General features: G+C 33.7%; 1 protein-coding gene across 1 annotated transcript; it reads right to left on the bottom strand.

The window, feature by feature from the left end:
* Window positions 1–195: 195 nt before the first annotated feature.
* LOC140748361 (putative ATP-dependent RNA helicase DHX57) lies at window positions 196–15141 on the bottom strand. The gene is made up of 18 exons (XM_073081249.1): window positions 14963–15141; window positions 13970–14129; window positions 13097–13245; window positions 11778–12750; window positions 11207–11416; window positions 10513–10792; window positions 10252–10353; window positions 9798–9976; window positions 9190–9344; window positions 7271–7453; window positions 6049–6299; window positions 5159–5406; window positions 4639–4713; window positions 4096–4302; window positions 3406–3480; window positions 2867–3113; window positions 2563–2651; window positions 196–2293 (listed from the first exon to the last, which is right to left on the bottom strand). Exons 1-18 carry the CDS (start codon window positions 15028–15030, stop codon window positions 2150–2152), a joined length of 3795 nt encoding a protein of 1264 aa, XP_072937350.1. The 5' UTR covers window positions 15031–15141; the 3' UTR covers window positions 196–2149.
* Between the last annotated feature and the right edge of the window lie 3588 nt (window positions 15142–18729).

The following is an 18729-nucleotide window of genomic DNA, read 5'->3' on the forward strand; positions in this document are numbered from 1 at the left end:
TAATCTTATATATAAAATTCTCGTGTCACAATGTTAGTTACCGTACTCCTCCGAAACGGCTTAACCGAATTTAGCCAAATTTTATATGCATATTCAGTGGGTCTGAGAATCGGCTACTGTCTATTTTTCAGACCTGTAAGTGATAAGGGTTTTTCACCCTTAACATTTTTTTTATTTATATGGCAACACACGTTAGCCGGGTCAGCTAGTGTATTATAAAAAATCTGATTTTCTTAAAAATATTTACTATGTCACATATTTGATGATCTAACACCTCTTGTTTTAAAAACCGTCAACCTATTTGGGTTGCAAGGCGCACCAAGGTATGTGGCATACTACATTCATACACAAATCCATACACTCGAAAGACATTTTGCCCCGCAGGAGGATAAGAGAATATGAATGACACTTATTATTGTATCAATAACGAATAATCGATTCGGTAATGTGAATGTTGTGATTTTTCCTACAATACTGGGTTTTATTCCGCATGCAAATATGGTCGACATTTGTACCACCCACATCATATCGTTTTATATACAATTTTTCCTGTCATATTTGACATACGCAAGAGGGACACGAGCGGACCGTTATGTGATATTACAGTTGTGCGGGTGGAACACTCGTGTGACAAGAAACAGGCTCTATCACTAAATCAATTTGTCAAGTAGAAAATAATATAGCTGACTGCATAAAGTCCCACACTTAAATAAAAGTATTCCTTGTGTGTTTAGTTTGTAAAGTTTAATGATTAAATTATAGTTGTAATATCTTAATATTGGCGATGATACGATGAGGTCTAAAAACATTTCAAGGTATAGTCCTTCTTCAGCATACACATTAAAATGAAATTTTATCTTTATTTAAATAACGTTAACATCTGTATAATAAAATATTTCTTATCAGTACATTAACATTACAACACACACAAAAATGTATCATTTAACTATCTAGTACAAAGAATTATGGTTTTAAATTCATTAAAATCATACTGATATTATCTGAATTCATTTCCTAACACAATTCCACAACAAATTTACAAGCACCAAACAGTAGAAATATAATTCGGTATAAGTTGCAAAGGCATAATTAAAATTATAGTTGATATTGATTGTAGAGATTGGGACAATTATACGGGTCTAATAAAAGGTCACAATTATTAAATTAAATTTTGGAAAATTTGATAATGATGTATGTAGTGATACCGGTAAAGGAAGATGTCCTAAAAAAACTTGTTCCTGAAAGTTTACCATAATTTTCTATTTCGCACTCGGCCAGCGTTGAAGCTGGCTTTCAACACAAGAGTTCTACCGATATCAAATAAAAAATAGTAATAAATTAAAAATTATAATATTACCCATGTTACATTAATCTATATTCGATTTTTTTTTAAATACATTACAACAAACCTATAGACGTTGCCAACTCTAAACAGGTTAAAATTGTAATCCATTCTGACTAAGTTGGAACGCCTCATCACCAGGAACGGTTCATTTCATTTTAAGGAGTCATCAGAATCTATCCAACATCGAATCTAAAATTTCCACTTTCATATTACATATATGTCATGTTTTATATTTAACAAAACAAATCGCATTGCAACATTCATATTTACATATCTTTCAATAAAACTATTAAACGAAAATAATACGCTAAAGAGATTGTATGCAGCCGTCACAAACTATAGACATTTTCAATATCAAACGAATTTGTTTGATTTTGAATTGTCAATGGTCTGGACGTTAAGAGCTCTTACGCTTCGAATTCACGGAGCGTTTTTCTACCGCACGCGGACACGAAATCGCAACACGTGAAGAAATAAGTAAATCTATGTAAATTATAGTTCCTGTTTTCACCGCAGTGTATGTTCACTGTGTCGCAACTGTCTGTTGTTTTCGCCGCGAAGAAAGCAACATATATCGATCTCTTTCTCTCCTACATTTATTCCGTAACGGCGAGGACTAATTTATCGCGGATGACTGCGGTCTCTTGAGTTTAAAAACAAAACAGCTTTTCAACGCCCGCTTGGGAGAAAAAATGTACTCAATATTATAGTAACCCAATATCATGTCAATTCCGAACAACCACAAAATAAAGTTTTACATTTTCTACATTACAATAACTATTCAGTATTATTCTAATAATTTATTTAATCTTTAGTAACAATTTGGACAATTGTCTTTATAATTCTGTTTCCCTTTTCGTAGTGCAGCAAGTTTAGACAGGGATCGTTTATTTTCTCTTCTAGAAGATTGATGAGTTCCACTCGTATTGTTTTCAACATTTCCGCTACCTGGGGGCAAATCATTTATTTTAAATGTGTACTTAGTTGAATTTTTATTTATTTAATAAATAATTCCTATGATTTCTTAACATTAGGATTAATTTCTTAATTATCTTTTTATGTGAATAGGCAAAGTGACATCCATAATTGTGACGTCAATAATGATTGTGTCTATGCATGTGTGTGTGTGCGTTTTCTTATGTGAAAATTTTCATGGAAATATTTCGAATTTTTTATCAGTTATTCAAAATTATGATATCGATGTGTTACACACTTACTTCATGTTTTTCCACTTGAAACATGATCCAACCATCTTCTAACGATACTATGAACGTTCCGTTATGTAACTCTACTGCCAAACTGCAACCTATAAATAAAAACAATAATTAATTATTTATAAAAGACAAAAAAAATTAACTTAAAAATGTACAATTGACTAAGCTGGAATGCCTCGTGTTCCTTGAGAACGAACATCTCAGTGAGATACAGATACGTTACCAGTGAAAACTAAGCTTGGAATACCTCATGTCCCTTGAAAACTAAATTGGAATGCCTCGTGTCCTTTATTAGACTGAATCTTACCGGAGAACAATACGAGTGGCAGCTGTGGCACCATGGAGCATTCTCGTATGAACACCCTGGACGTCTTGACCTTCTCCTGGTATACCAGATACGGGCTGGGGAAGTGGCCCACTGTAGAGTTGATTGACGACGGGTGTAAAGCCACGTAGCCATCGGTCTTCGTCTTAAACTTGAGTTCAGCTGGGCCAGGCTGGCGGGGGATCGCACCACCGGCTTGCATATGGAATGATTTCTCCGGTGTTAGCACCTGTACACAAAGTTACGATTAACGCCCATTATTAATAATCAATCTATCCCGACTTGACCTACCAAATATCGAAATTTGACAATTTGTAGTAAGCAGAAATTTTCAAATGTCGAAATTATACTTAAAGTCGATCAATAATGCATTGCCACGCTTGAGTACTAAGAACGTTCTCAGCCGGAATCAAAAACAAGGCTTCACGATAGAAATAGGTTTGACACATTTCTCTATACTATTTTCGTTAAAAAGCGTTAATGATTTCGCGGGAAACCATTTTATATCAACTACAACTCACCTTTACAACATTAGGATACAAAGCAGCGCATAATATTGCTGACAGCAGCTTGTCGTTGTTTCCATTTACATTCAACTGAAAAAAAAAAAAATAATGATTAAATTTCTATTAAATTTCAAGTGTTGAAGCAATATTAAATTATATATAAAAATAATAAAAAGTAGTATTTCACACATATAATATGGTCGCAATCATTAGTTTCAGAGTATATAAGGTTACTTTGCCTTGTTTATGTAATTTAAGTAAAATATGCATTTACATACAATCTATCTGATAGTAAGTAGGTACTGCCTTGCTTTGATTCTTATTTACTACGAAAGGTTCTACTAATACTGACCTCTTTGCCAGTCTAACTAAGCACGGAGTCCTTTACTCATCCGTCGTCATAACGCCGGCATGTCAGGCACGAAGCCGATGGCCGCCTGCAGTGCTAACAACTGGTGATTGATGTCCGCCAACATCACCAGCGCCTTGGATAGTTAATTCTAAAGCACGAAGGTTTCTACAATCTTCGACTGTCGACTGAGCAACAAAGGGAGTATGGCACCTTCCGTCCTGATCTATTTACAATACTCACCTCTTTACCCGTCCAACTAAACTAAACACGAAACCTTTCCCCACGCAAGATCGAAGCCGCATCTAATGTGAAGAATCTACCCCCATTTGTTCTGGTATTTTCACAATACTCACCTCTTCGCCAGTCAAACTAAGAACGGAGTCTTTCCTCATCCGTCGTCGCAGCGCCGGCATGTCAGGTACAAAGCCGATGGCCGCCAGCAGCGCTAACAGCTGGTGCTTGATGTCCGCCAACATCACCAGCGTTTTGTTGGAGAGATAGTTCTCGCTCGCGAACACTAGCGCTGCATGGGAACTCGATTTCATTGCTTCTTGCCATTTCTATAAGCAATATGAAGTATTTAAGATATAAGACAAAGATATTTCCTAATTCTAATTTCTAGTAATCTAATTCTTTCTTCTAATTATGATTATTTACTACTTTTTCGAGACTTCATCTGTAAGACTGCAATCTACGAAATTAGGTTAACTATACCAAGTCCGTTTCTCTTTAAAACAATTTAGGATGATTGTAAAAATGTCGTAGAAATATGAATATAAGTTCATTCTAACCAGATAATATAAAGTTAGAAATGTAGACTTAATATTTTTAACTACCAAGCACATGTAAAAAAATGTTAAACGCTTAAAAAGCAGTAAACGTATATATTCACTTACTCTATATGCTCTTAAAGTTGTCAGCTGGTCACTATTGAAGCATGAAAACTCTCTTCTTCTCGCGTCTGCTTCAGACTGAAATAAACAGCAAACATGTGAAATTAAATTTAGTAAAATAAACAAATACGGTGCAACCATATTTACAACCCACTGTATTGACTCGAACATTTGAACAACAAATAGTTATCAATCTATATTCAATGCTTCCACACTAACAACCGTCGATGCCATAAATAAAAACAGAAATACGCAATTTATCTTTAACTCTAAGCTAAAAAGGGTGCAAGAAAGCCACTAAAGGTTATTAATCAGACTCCTTACTCCGTCCAACATTGCATTTATAACCTACAACATTATTATAAGGTTATAAATACAACATTATGTACTGATATATACAAACCACGAGTCTACATACAATACACCTAAATTGCACGAGGCCACGCCACGACAAGACATCTACAAAAAGTAAATTATTTCTACTACATTTATAACCCAAACAGACATACCAAAAAAATCTCACCTTTTTCCCAAACGGAGATACAAAAGGACTCTTATGGCTCAAACAAGCCGCCATCGTCAGAGCAGAGTCCACACAACAGAAGATCGCCCCGAACAGCATCAGTTTCCCAATCCGGACGTCAACCGGTAGTGACGCTAGATGCTTGCCGAGCGCGGTCAGGGCAAACGCCTTGTCTAACGCACCTACGTCTTGGAGGCGCATTAGCGCTCCGTCTATGTTGGTTTTGGCTGGCGGTTCTATTGTCTTCTCTGGAAATTAAAGTTTTTTATTAAATGTTACCTGTCTCACAGCTGGTTACACAAAGGGTTAATCATAGACTAAAAGTCTAGTTAAATGAAAATTCATGTATTTTAGTTTCACTATATTTTCACCGGAGTTCCCAATCATAAACAGTTGAATTTGTCATAGAAACTATTTAAAAGAAACTGTATTATTTTAAAGTAAAAGTGCTCAAGTGATTTATCGTTCACCGCACTGATTTATCACACGGAGAGGTCGGGGTTCTAACCCTGGCCAGTCATACAATTAAATAATTATAGCTGACTGTTCTGAATATTTGCGGAGTCATAAAACGCATAACACAAATTATAGGGAAAGAACTTCGACTGTATAAAGCGTCAAAAAAAGAAAAAAGTGATACATCATTTCAATCAGAAGCATTGCATCATTAAGAACAAAGAATGTGGCGCTAGTGTCGCTACAATCGAATCGTTGACAACACGAACTCTTAAAATATTTCAAAATAAGTTTTTGGTATATTCTTTGCGACATTGACTAGCCAATTTTATGGCATTGATTTAAACATCGGTTTTGTCAAATCACCCACAATCTCATAGGCACCAAAAGAAGAACTTCAAATCCTCTTAAAATATACATAATTGTACACTTACCAAGCACTTCATGCACGCTCATATTCTGGAACAGCGGCAGTATCTTCAGCTTCAACAGCAGTTGCTCTAGTGGAACCCTATGTATCTCCGGTACCGGTTGGTCAGCTAGATGATATTCGTATCTATGCGACGTGAACAGGTGTATGCATACACCGGGCATCACTCTACCCGCTCTACCGCGACGTTGCTTCGCATTGGCACGAGACACCCAGACTAGGTCTAGGGATTCCATGTTGCGGTTGGAATCGAATCTGGAATAATAATAATGAAAATAATCTTAATGTTAGTCCTTTCCTCTAGTGTGCCATTTATCATTTCTTCCCGGAATTTGTTTCTTACGACTTACGACTCGAATCGATCTTTTTCGGAAACACTCGCCAATCTTCTCTTATAGCTTAAGATTGTCATCCAAATCCACTTGATAGTGTAAACAAAATCATAGATAAGTGTTCTGAGGAACTGTTCGATCTGGTGCCTACATCACCCTTCCTTCATCGCACCACTTGCCGAAGGATGAGGTTCCATCCACGTCAGCTTGACCCGTGGCGGTCCTCCACGGTTCGGTTTGCACGGTCATTTTTACCGCGTACGTGCAAAATGCGGAATGAACTTCCTTCTGAGGTATTCCCTCAGGACTATGACATGGGGCTCTTCAAGAGGGGTGTAAAAAGAACTCTCCTTCAAAGCCGGCGATTCTGGCTTTCCCGATGTCGGAGGAAGCTAGGGTGCTATTTAGGTTAGCTGACTTAGGTTTAGCAAAAAAATAATTTGGGTTCTATTCTATTTTTTTATTATTATTTTATCTAAAATCATATTCAAATTTGGTTTATTCAAAATTGATTAATATTGATTTTTTTTACGAACATTAACAAAATACCACCGCTTTGGATAGTGGTTCGTTATGGAGAGGAAGTGGGGAAAGAAACTCCGTATGTGCGCAATTTAAAATATTTTAAAAGTATGTACTCGTTTTATACAATGTTATGAGATGAATTGCTTAATAGTTTGTTTGTACGGGATGATGTGTTCGCCCAGCGAAAAAATCCCACTTTTAATTAAAAATAAATAAATAATAAATAAAGCCGGCGATGCATTGGCGACTCCTCTGGTGTTGCAAATGTCCATAGGCGACGGTGACTGCTTTCCATCAGGTAGCCCTTCTGCCTTATCGTTAGGTATAATATAAAAAAAAGATCATAAATAGATAAAGATAAGAACATACCGTTTCTCCTTCATCCGTCCACAGTCTATGACAAAAACACAATCGTCTATAGTCACAGATGTTTCAGCTATGTTCGTTGAAAGGACAATCTTACGAGCGCCGTCTCTCGGCTTCTTGAATACCATAGCTTGCTCCTCACTCGTTAACGTTGAATGGAGGGGCACTATTACGTATTTACCCGTTCTGAAAGAGATTACTTATTAAGTATATCGAATTTATTGCTTTATAGTCATGTATGCCTTTGATAATACCGCCGTCTCATTATAAATAGTTCAATTCAAACACTATGCAGAATCTCACAAACATGACTATGCTTGTTTTATTTATATTTTATTAACAAAGTGCAATCCATTTGATAGTCAATACGCGATGTCTAAAAAGGTATATGTACCTTAATCAAGAATGACAAATGCTTTGATGCCATGTTAACTAAGTTGGAATACCCTCCAAATCTTTAAGCCGTGCCAACTGCTATATACCTTTAAAAATATATGAAGTTTGCCGGGTCAGCTAGCCCGGCAAACTTTATACCGCCTCAGAATCTATTTATGGAATATATTTCATATTTACTCACCTTTTAAGCCTTCCCTGGACTTCCACAAATTATTCTAAACTAAAATTAGCCAAATCGGTCCAGCCGTTCTCGAGTTTTACCGAGACTAAGGAACAGCGATTGATTTTTATATACAGGGTGAATTTTTAAAACGGGCCTTCAGGGCCAAATCCGAAACTATAAGGATTAGCGAAAAATGTTGAAAGGAGTTACGAGGCCGATTTTGATAAAAACTATAAATGCATCATTACTTTTTTAAAATAACTTTTTCCCTAACCGGGAATCGAACGAGTTCATTTTGAAAAAAAATACACCCTCTATATTATTCCACTAATTGATAGTGTTGCTTATAACGATCAAAATCTGGGAAGTAATGATAAATGAGAAACTTAAGGAAAAGCCTCAATTTTAAGAAAATACATATTTTTTCATACTAATTTGGCAGTTAAGTTCCCGCCATTCATCAATTTAAACAATTCGTGGATAAACATTATTTTTGGCTCAATGTTTCAAATCATTCGAAAGCGGACGTTTTGTTCTCCAAGAATTTATGTTTTCATGTCCGACTTAGTTAAGGTTATTTTAAGGACCATTATAATAGGTTTAACTTGCTATGGGCGGAGTTTCGTTTAATACAGACGTAAAGTTGACTATTTGCAAAAATGACTTTTTCGAGTCAAATCCGAGTGATTACTAAACAAAGAGATAAAGAAAATCATATTTAACGTTTAAACGAAGTTGTAAACAACACACAATAAAAATTTACTATTTAATCAGTTATCTATTTCTATTAAAAAAATAATCCTAAAAACGGGGGTAACTTATTTGCCAAACTATTACTTTCTCATATTAAGCCGTAAGTCATGGTCATAACATCGAATAATTAGTTGATTAACCAACAAATTCTTCAATGGTATGACTTATGTATGTTTCTCAAGAATTATACATAAATCATTTGTTATGTATAATCCTTAAGGATTAGTATGTCAATGTATGAAAAAATATGTATTTTCTTCAAAATTCTCCTTTTCCTTTAATTTGTCACATAACATTACTTCCCAGAATTTGATCCTTATAAGCAACACTATCAGATAGTGAAATAATATAGAGGGTGTATTTTTTTTCAAAATGAACTCGTTCGATTCCCGGTTAGGGAAAAAGTTATTTTAAAAAAGTAATGATGCATTTATAGTTTTTATCAAAATCCGCCTCGTAACTCCTTTCAGCATTTTTCGCTAATCCTTATAGTTTCGGATTTGGCCCTGAAGGCCCGTTTTAAAAATTCACCCTGTATATAGATTCAAAGGGCACATTTTAAGTGTCATCATTTTCTTATACATACTGTATACAAAATTTATATACTTACTTAGGACTGAAAGTATGACTTTCAACGAGTTGGTCATGTAGCGACATTATTTCTGCAATGCCGGGTAGAAATATCAATATGGCGCCTGTTTTCGGCCATTTATGGTCTCCTTCCACGATGTATGCCAGCACATGCTCTACTAACTCTAGATTAATCTGTGAAAAGTGAATAAAAGAAAACAATTTTATTGTAAAAATCGAATACCATACATAGACAAGTAATATTACATTACAAACCGTAGATAAAATAGACTCCTTAGCATCAAACTAATGATTTAAAGTTATACAAAAACGATAAGCATAGGAAATCCTTTAGAAGGGGACTAGAACAAATATAACACCGTAGACGAAGTAAATATAGGCTCATAAAAATGAAAACCAACCAGACAATGATTTATGTTTAAGGGTCTATCGATGCTTATCGCATAGACTTTAAAACACTTCAAAATGTGAATCCCAAATTAATTTCGTCCCAAATTTGCAATAATGACATGCAATTTGATCTTTTTGTTTTTTTAATAAATACTTATTCTGCCAGAAATATTGTTTTTTATCTAAAATGCATAGTACATAGTAGTACATACTAATACATTTCAAAAGTTATTTTACCTTTTCGACGTCCATTAAATATAAGTTCTTGCACGTTGTTTTACCACAGCGCGGATACCTAGCTACCATTTGGAAAATGTTGAGGTTCTCGTCCCTTATTGAGTATTTAGGTGGCTCCATTGCTTCGCTTTTCACGTCGCACGTTTCTAACTCCGCCTCTAGGTCATATTTCTTATCAGCTGCATAATATATTAAATCAATTTTTAATTTCTTTGATAAAATATTTGGAAAACTCTTATGCATCAAAATTTCTTCACATTATTTTTCTTAACTCCTAAGCAAATAATTTTTAAGCACGGTATTACGAAAAATACTCAACTTTTAGTATAGAAGGACAATACTCATAACAATATCTTATAAGATACTGTAAAAATCATTTTAAAAAATGGAGGCTCTTTGTGAAATCTAAAGAATATTCTAGGCATGTTTATTTAAAGAATATATATGTTCTTACATTTTTTCACTTTACGGGCGTATGGTCCATTCTCCTCCATAATGTACTTAGTCGTTTCCATTATTTCTTCTAAAAACAGTTGTTCTACCGGGAAAGTTCGACCTGCGACATGAAATATAGTACATATTTGATATACCACAAGAATAAAATATAATGACGATCTCATACTGAGTTTTGAGAATTAATGACTTATTTTAACTTATACTTTGTTTTGGTAGTATTAATAAACAGATATTTCCAAAACTGTATGTCAAAACTCACCTGGTATTTCCAAAACTGGAATCTTGTCAAAGTAACTTGAGAACAGATCGGCGTTTAAAGTAGCACTCATGAGTATGACTGTAAGATCTTTTCTAACTTTGATAAGGTCCCTTAGAATGAGTAGAAGAAAGTCACTCTCCTCTGATCTTTCATGCACTTCATCCACTATGACATGTGTCACTGATTTCAACTGAGAGTCGTATTCTAATCGTCGTAGAAGAATTCCAGTTGTACAGAATGTTAAACGTGTTTTTGATGAAACTTTGCTTTCTAATCTAATCTGAAATTAAAAACATACACTTATGTTTAAAAGTTTATATATTATTGTATGTAGGTTTAATGCAGGCGCTCGAATGTTTCTTGTTGTAATGTTTCTACATTGTACATAAACTGAAATATGAATTAATCAAATAATTAATCTATTATAATTACAAAATGTTATAATAATAAATTATAATAAGAATATCTTTTTTGACATTAACTTACATTCTTAAGGTTTATAACTAATTTTATTCTGTTAATATTATTCATCATAAAAAACATGAATATTAATTGAAGTATTTAATTGACTTACGACAATATCCGAAAAAATACCTTATCAACTAACCCCATAATGTCACCAGACAAACAGATATACAAATCTATATGTATTTATTTACTTTTTATTTATGTATTTATAGAGACATTTAATTACCTGATACCCCACAACCTGACCGGTCTTTTCAACTCTTTCATCAGCAACTCGGTCCGCAACACCAATAGCCGATATCCTTCTCGGCTGGGTGCACACGATCTCAACATGTTCCTTGCCACCTTTGTTGAAGTTGTCCAACCAGTTGTCCAAAATGAACTGTGGCACTTGGGTGCTCTTGCCACAACCTGTTTCTCCACTTATAACAACAACCTAGAAATAAATGTCAGATATATTTAATTTCTGAATACAATTGCTTGTTGATATATACTTTCAAGAACTTTTGAAACTGTCCATCTTAAAACATGGTATTCTGAAATGTGTTTTCCATTTTTTCGGATGTTTTCATTCTTCTCATTTAACTCATAACTGGGCTAACAAGCTATTCTTTTATAAACATGTCAAATATATGTCCTGACTTATTGGTTAATTTTCTTTAAGAGAAGTGGACAACACATAGTCTTCTAGATTTTAAATGAAGCATCGTTTTTATAACTTGTGGTATGATTAATTAATTGTAAGACAATAATTCATTTAAATAAATTATAAGGCAATAAAGCAATATTTTACAAACCTGTGATTTTTCAATGGTGTTAAGTATTTCTTTCCTCTTCTCCCAAGCAGGAAGTTTCCGTCTGCCCGACATCATTTTGTTGTACCTATTGTTGTCTCGTTTCTGGTGCCATATCCTTGCTATAGCCTTGTTCTCTTTCAAAACTTCATCAAAATTAACATTAAGCCTATTATCTTTCGTGTTCCCTTTCTTGTAATGCGAGGGAAGATCCTCTTTACCATCGGGCTTTTCAACTAATTGAGGAAATAAAGGTTCAGATGCCTCTGGAAACTGTCTGGTATCAAACATAATGAAATTGCTAATATCTTCCTCATTATTCAACAATTCTACCAAAGAATATACACTGGGAATAGCATCTTGAGCTAATAACTTCGCCTCATCATATAATCTGGCTGTAATTAGCAAACAAGTTCTTTCTGGTATAACATTTGATTTATCGTTTGTTTTAAAGAATAACAAAGGCGGTTCATAAGGATACAAAGTACCTTCTGGAAATCTTATTTCCAATTCATAATTAATTTTCACACTATTTTTATTATCAGGTTCACTTGGTTCACTGCTTTCAACTTTGTTTTCGTGTAAAAATTTGCATTTAGCACCAAATCTACAAGGGCCTTTAAGAAAAAGTTTGCAGAGCTCCTTCTTTTTTGTATTATTATTATAATTTATATTTTCTTTTCTCTTAACTGCTGGGATATCTTTAGTTTCGTACATCTTAGTTAAATAATCTAGGTTTAGTTTAACAATCCATACATTTGTTTCTTTAACTGAAAAGCTTTTGTCATAGATAGATTCTAATACTGCTTTTTCGTCTGACCTCATCTCTAGTAGTTCTAACTCTGTGGCTACGTCCTCAGGTTTATCTTTGGGATCAATACTGAAATACTTATTGGACAAAATTTGCAATGCTTTTTCTACACTTTCAGCTGCAACGTCTAAAGCTTCCGCACAATGGGCCTTGTGAAATTTATATCTGTAAAAGTATAACATTACATTGAAAATATTGGGCACTTGGTGTTAGTGACTTTAGTCAATGTTATAAATTTTTATATAGTATAAAGTACAATTTGTTATAGAAACAAAAAAAAACAGCACAGCGATACCCAGTTTGATTAATAGGAACCTCTTACAACCCACAGATTTTTTTTTTTGTAAAACCGTAATTGATGTGTGAAGATATTATTTATAATTTAACACACTTTATTTTAAGAAAACCTATAATTAAAATTTTAAATTGAAAATTTTATTTCTTGCAGAAGCAGATTGTTTATTACTCCTTAGATGGTAGAAGATAGATTAAGTTTTAAAAATAAACTCACTTTTCTAATTTAGCTAATGCGAAAGCACGTAGCCTGGCTTCCGATGTGCCTATATCAGGCTTGGGCACAATTGAGTAGTCACATCCTCCTTGCACTACAAGGTTGCCTCGCTCCATCCAATACCGATTACTTAAATTAGACCCCTTATCCTGTTGAAAGATATATATTCTTGTTATAAATTAAACATTGGTATGTTTACAAAGCTTACTTCAATGTAGATTATCTTACTTCAATGTAGATTATAAGTTATGTATAATTTTAATAATTAAGGTAAAAACTAAACCGAATAGTGAAGTTTATTATGAAATTATATTTTGTAATAGTAGCATAATAATTATAAAGCTTTCTCCCGTACTCAATCTAATTTGTCAATACTTAAATTTTGATGATAAGAATGCTTTCTACACTCACAGCCCCACACTAGGATTCCCTGTGTCATGGGTACCATGGACACACACAGACAAATACACAAACACCCAGACCCAGAAACAGACACCTTAATTCATAATTTAGATATTTGTCTGGCCGGGGATCGAACCCGGGACCCACTGCGCATCAAACCACTATGGTGACCTCTCCGTCATGCAGTTCGATGGATCACAATATTAGATAATTTAAGTTCAAGTTTTCTGTCTTCTAAAATAATGTAATAGGGGTTTTACATATAATTATGCTCGTATAGTTTGAAGCCTGTGATATTGATGATAATAAATGTATATCATATATACTATAATGAATATTAATATTGATGGATTTATTATTTATTAGATGTACCAACAATGATGAGCTTAGAATTTCTCCTCTTTCCCATTGATAACTTTCAATTCATATCCCTCCATATGAAAAATACAAGAAAACAATACAAAAAGATACCTTATACAAACCGGCACTACTTAGTTTAAAGTCGGGACCGTGTATAAACCTCAGGGTATCCAACACCAGTTTCTGCGAGTCTGGGTTTAAGCGGAGAGTCTGCATTTCCACCTTGAGGTGAGGGTGGTGTTCCTCTTCGACGGGCTCATTTTTGACTTTTCTGTAACATTTTGATATATTTCTAGCATTCAATGTGGTAAATTAATTTAATTTCCTGTCTTAATACATGCTTTAATAACTTTGTATTGAATTTTATAACGACCAGGTACATACTTTGTTTCATTTGAATGAAAATCGGACAAAACATTATATGAAACAAACTTTAAAAGCTGTTAGGTGTTTAGCATATTAAATCAGTGAACATTTTATAACGGTATGACAGCAAATTCAGCGAATGACATAGCTTTAAATGTGACACAGTTTTTTGAAAAAACTTTATAGATTGAGTTAATACATTGCCAATCGCTGGTATCGCTGGCAAGCATTTTTGTTTACAAGTGTTTAACTCTATGTTCTGGTTTTTTGGGTGCACTATGCTAGAGGCCGTAACATGACCCTGACTTAATCTCCTTAGCTCAAACCAGTTACAACATTGATGTGATCGATCTCAAATATACACTGTAATCCTATTAATGGTCGATTATAGATGTCCATTAACCGCATGGTCCACACCAAAAAAAAATGTAAATTATCGAACTATGTTTATTCTATAACTTCAACGACTGATAGCTCGCTACAATCTACTACACTCCACACTGCTATTGTAGAGAACTTCCTGTATACTTGACACACACATAAGAAAACACGAACACAGACACTAAAGTAAAAATCTATCTTAATCCTTTAGATCTACTTGGCGGAGAATTGAGATTGGTATCCAGGGTATCAGACTTCGGGTCTGGCGATACAACGCCACGCGAGACATTGCCCCCTAACAAACACGATATCTTTATAGAAAACAATATTGTGCAATTGTTTATTGAAGTATTATACCTTATTCGAGCATCGGCGGGTTCCCTCAAAAAGAAGTCTTCAGCTAATTGCCTGCTTTCGTGATCCATGCTGTTTATGTTATTAATTAAAAGTTAATTCAAAATTTATACGCCCAATATTAGTTTCGAAAATCGAAATTCCAATGAAATGAACGTGCCCAAATGGAAGCAGTCACAAATGCCAACTTGACATTAGTGACATCAGCTCAGCTGTGACATGATATTTGAATACTTTTTAAATTGCGAAAGATTAATCTTAAATTTTACAAAGTATACAGCCAATATAATTTATTTATTTTTATCGGTAAAAATGTCAAATAGGGAATATGCACATTTTTATTTTATTATTTTAAACCACTTATTACATCGTTTTAACATAGTAAAAAATTTAAACAATTTTATTAGTGTTTGAAATATTTTTTTAAAAATTATTTAAAGTATCAATAAAATTTGACACATTTGAACGCCGCCATTTTACGCGCTCTTTGAATGACGTCACGTAGCGTGATTTGTATTGATAATGATGATAACTGTATGCACATAAAGGTATTATTAAACGTTTTCAGGTTTCATCGCTATTTACATCATGGGAACGGCTAAATAACCACTTTATAAATATTTCCTAGAGTTATTGTGCAAAACCACTACTATAAATACATTATATAGTGTTTTTTCTTTTGCAAAAGATGCGAAAATACGAAAAATGTGGTGCAATATTATAGGAAACAGATAAAGTATCTCCAAAATCGCATTAACATTTGCATTTACTGTAACAAACAATAATTTTAGGTAAATAATTTTAAAATATTGCATTGATCATCTACTTCGTTAGGTACTTATCGACTTCTACATCAAAGGCTATCATTTGAAACACACAAAATACATTATAATCTATTATAATTTACAATATTATAAAGATATGTGAAGATAGGTGATAGGCAGTAGCCACTTACCATCAGGTGGACTGTATGCTCGTCTGCTACTCCTATATTATAAATATTAACAAAATAAGTTATGATCAATTAAATATTTCTGAATTAAATAATACCAGTTTATTCATTTTCTTATTCATAAAACCAGTTTATTCATTTTGCATATTTTAGGTAAATAGTCCGATTGTGCTTTGACAAAACTACTTTCAATCATTGTTCTTGATTATTCCTAATAATACTATGTAGAAAAATCGCACTAGGTAATAAATAACACTGTAGGAATTTTCCTCTCAAACAGTTTGAATATTGACGCCGATAAACATCGTAACACGCTATGTGACGTCATTTTTCGATTCGACCAATGGGAATGCGTTTTGCAAATTTGAATTTCGCGCGCATAATTTACGAATTTTGATTAAAGTTTTAAACAATTTAATACGAAATAAAGAAGAAATAATGGTTTAGATGTAATTTCAGGACCGTAATGTACCAAGGAAAAAAATAACAAGCAAATCTAAATCACATGCATATTCCCTATTAAAAGAGGCAAAAACTAATAAAAATAAAAATTAAATCTTGTAAATTTGTAGTTGTAAATAATGTTATTTCAAATTATCGTAAGCTCGGACTAACTGAGTATGGATTCCGTTTCTTTAAATCTGTTGTTCCTTAAAATCAACGTGTAGCACTTTTGGTGTTTTGTTGAAATTTCTGCCCATGGAAGTGTGATATTGTATTATGTGCTTGTATTATGGCTTTGTATTATGTGATACGGCTTATATTTTATGCAACTATCTTGATGCTGCCGTTGCATTACAAAGGAATGCAGGAATCCTCTGACTGCGTTTCCCTGTTAGGCTCTGTCATGGTGACCATTTACGTCACCACACCTTCGTGTGCTTACAACGATATCCAGCCCATCGATACACATACCATCGCTTCCCGTCGCGACTTTACCAGGATTGCAGGCTGGGTGGTTAACCAATTACTCTTGCCGCCCGCAATCCCTGAAGCTCACTTTTAGTCGCCTCTTACTACAGGCTTGTAGACTTATTCTTGTCTCAAGACTACAGGTACAAAACAAATAAAGTTCAGAGGTTGTTACGAGTAAAAAAGATTGTGATGAGAAAGTAGTATGTATTTTATACAAAAATATTTTACATTTGCATGCGTAGATACTTTTATTAACGTACAGAAGAGCACTTATTTATGATAATACTTACGTGGGATCAATTACGCATAGCACGTATTTAATACGATTTAATGGCAATACTGCACTTCGGTGCGGTCATTTGGCATGTGAGTCGAATGCTAATAACAAATCTAAACAACAAGTAAATATACTTACTTAGTTCCCGTGACTTTGTGGATATAATTTTGTTTTAGTTTCATGCCACGCAAAGAGGAATCTCTGTGTTATGTATTTTTATTATTCTATACAAAATCTACTTACTAACGTAAATCGTTAATTTTACCACGAGTATAAAAATATTATTTAAGTGGTAACATAGAAAACATAGGATTTAACCGTAGTCTATTTATAAATAATATTTTGGTCTTTGCAGTAGGAAACAAGAGCATATCAATTTTTAACTCGAAATCGGAAACGAAATCTCACTCTAACATTATATTAATTCATTCCTCATGAGAATGAAAATAAACAGACACATTTCAGAATATATCAATATATGTTATTTGTAGGAGATGGATCAACTTGATGGTAAAATGGTCTCAATGATACAACTATCAATGTCACCGGGAGTCATCTAACTAGAAACTTCTGCTTACAATGTATGTAATTGGTAATAAATAACGGAATAAGAAAGCTAAAAACTATCCTTGTTCTGTGGTAGTAAATGGTAAACGGATATTCACTTGGATTAATAAAGAGGTCTTCTACGATGGGTATATATATGTATATCTAAACGATACGGACATACATACTATTATACAAAAGTTATTTGCCGTAGCCTTCGCAGTTTGCTGTGTGTGCTGGTGACTGCCCTAGATTTGTAACTTCACAGGAAGAGGTTGTTATCCACCTCCTGTTTTGTCTCATTTCTCTGTCTGAAATATTGAGAGATCTAGCGAGGAAGCCACATGGCTTAATCTAAGTATGAGAGTAACTAAAGAACAATAGCTTAAGTCACTACGTGACGCCTATCACGCCCATAGCTTACCATAGCATACCTTAGGTATATAAAAATAGTCTGTGAGTTAAATAAAAACACAAATGGTTATTTTGAACACTTCCAATCCCGGCAATAAACTCGATCGTCTGTTTATTTGTATTCAAGTAATTTTTCGTAACATTTAAACCGATTCAAAGACCTTTCAAGGAAAAGACTTTCCAATATAATAAGCTACTTTTTACCGCTCAAATACTTACTGAAGCCGCCTAAAAGGTAATGATCGTCCACAGACGGAGCTACGCGCAAAAACATTACCTTTAAACGCAGAACTATTAGTTACATGTCTAGAATGCTAATTTCTAAATACGTTTAGGAAGAAGATGCATCAGCCCATAAAATATTCTCAATGATAATAGTAGCAATGACAACAGGAAGATATCAAAACCTAATGAAAACTATTTTTTATAGCACCATTGCAATAGAAGAAGGTGACGGGGTTAAGGAAATAAGAAATTACTTTAAATTTTATTATCAAATATCAGATTTTAGTGCCTCCATTTTATAATGTTAGGTGATACGGTAAATCAGGGCTTGATCAAAAATAAAGTTATAAATAATTTTACCTACTTAAAGCATTTTTTTAAGACCAAAAAAAAAGGTAAAAAACGCCCATAGTAATAATCAATTCTAACCAATTTTTGTTT

This window comes from Epargyreus clarus, unplaced genomic scaffold (assembly GCF_041222505.1).
Source record: "Epargyreus clarus isolate Ecla_fem2 unplaced genomic scaffold, WU_Ecla_fem_2.2 ptg000001l, whole genome shotgun sequence".
Classification (NCBI taxonomy): Eukaryota; Metazoa; Arthropoda; class Insecta; order Lepidoptera; family Hesperiidae; genus Epargyreus; species Epargyreus clarus.

What these genes read in the sequence shown, in the direction of transcription:
- LOC140748361 (XM_073081249.1), bottom strand. Translation starts at nt 15,030, where the DNA reads ATGGATCACGAAAGCAGGCAATTAGCTGAAGACTTCTTTTTGAGGGAA. An exon ending in ACACCATTGAAAAATCACAG is followed by an intron (nt 11,417 to 11,777) that starts GTTTGTAAAATA and finishes ATTTATTTCTAG; the next exon opens with GTTGTTGTTATAAGTGGAGA. An exon ending in GCCACTCGTATTGTTCTCCG is followed by an intron (nt 2,652 to 2,866) that starts GTAAGATTCAGT and finishes TTTTATTTATAG; the next exon opens with GTTGCAGTTTGGCAGTAGAG.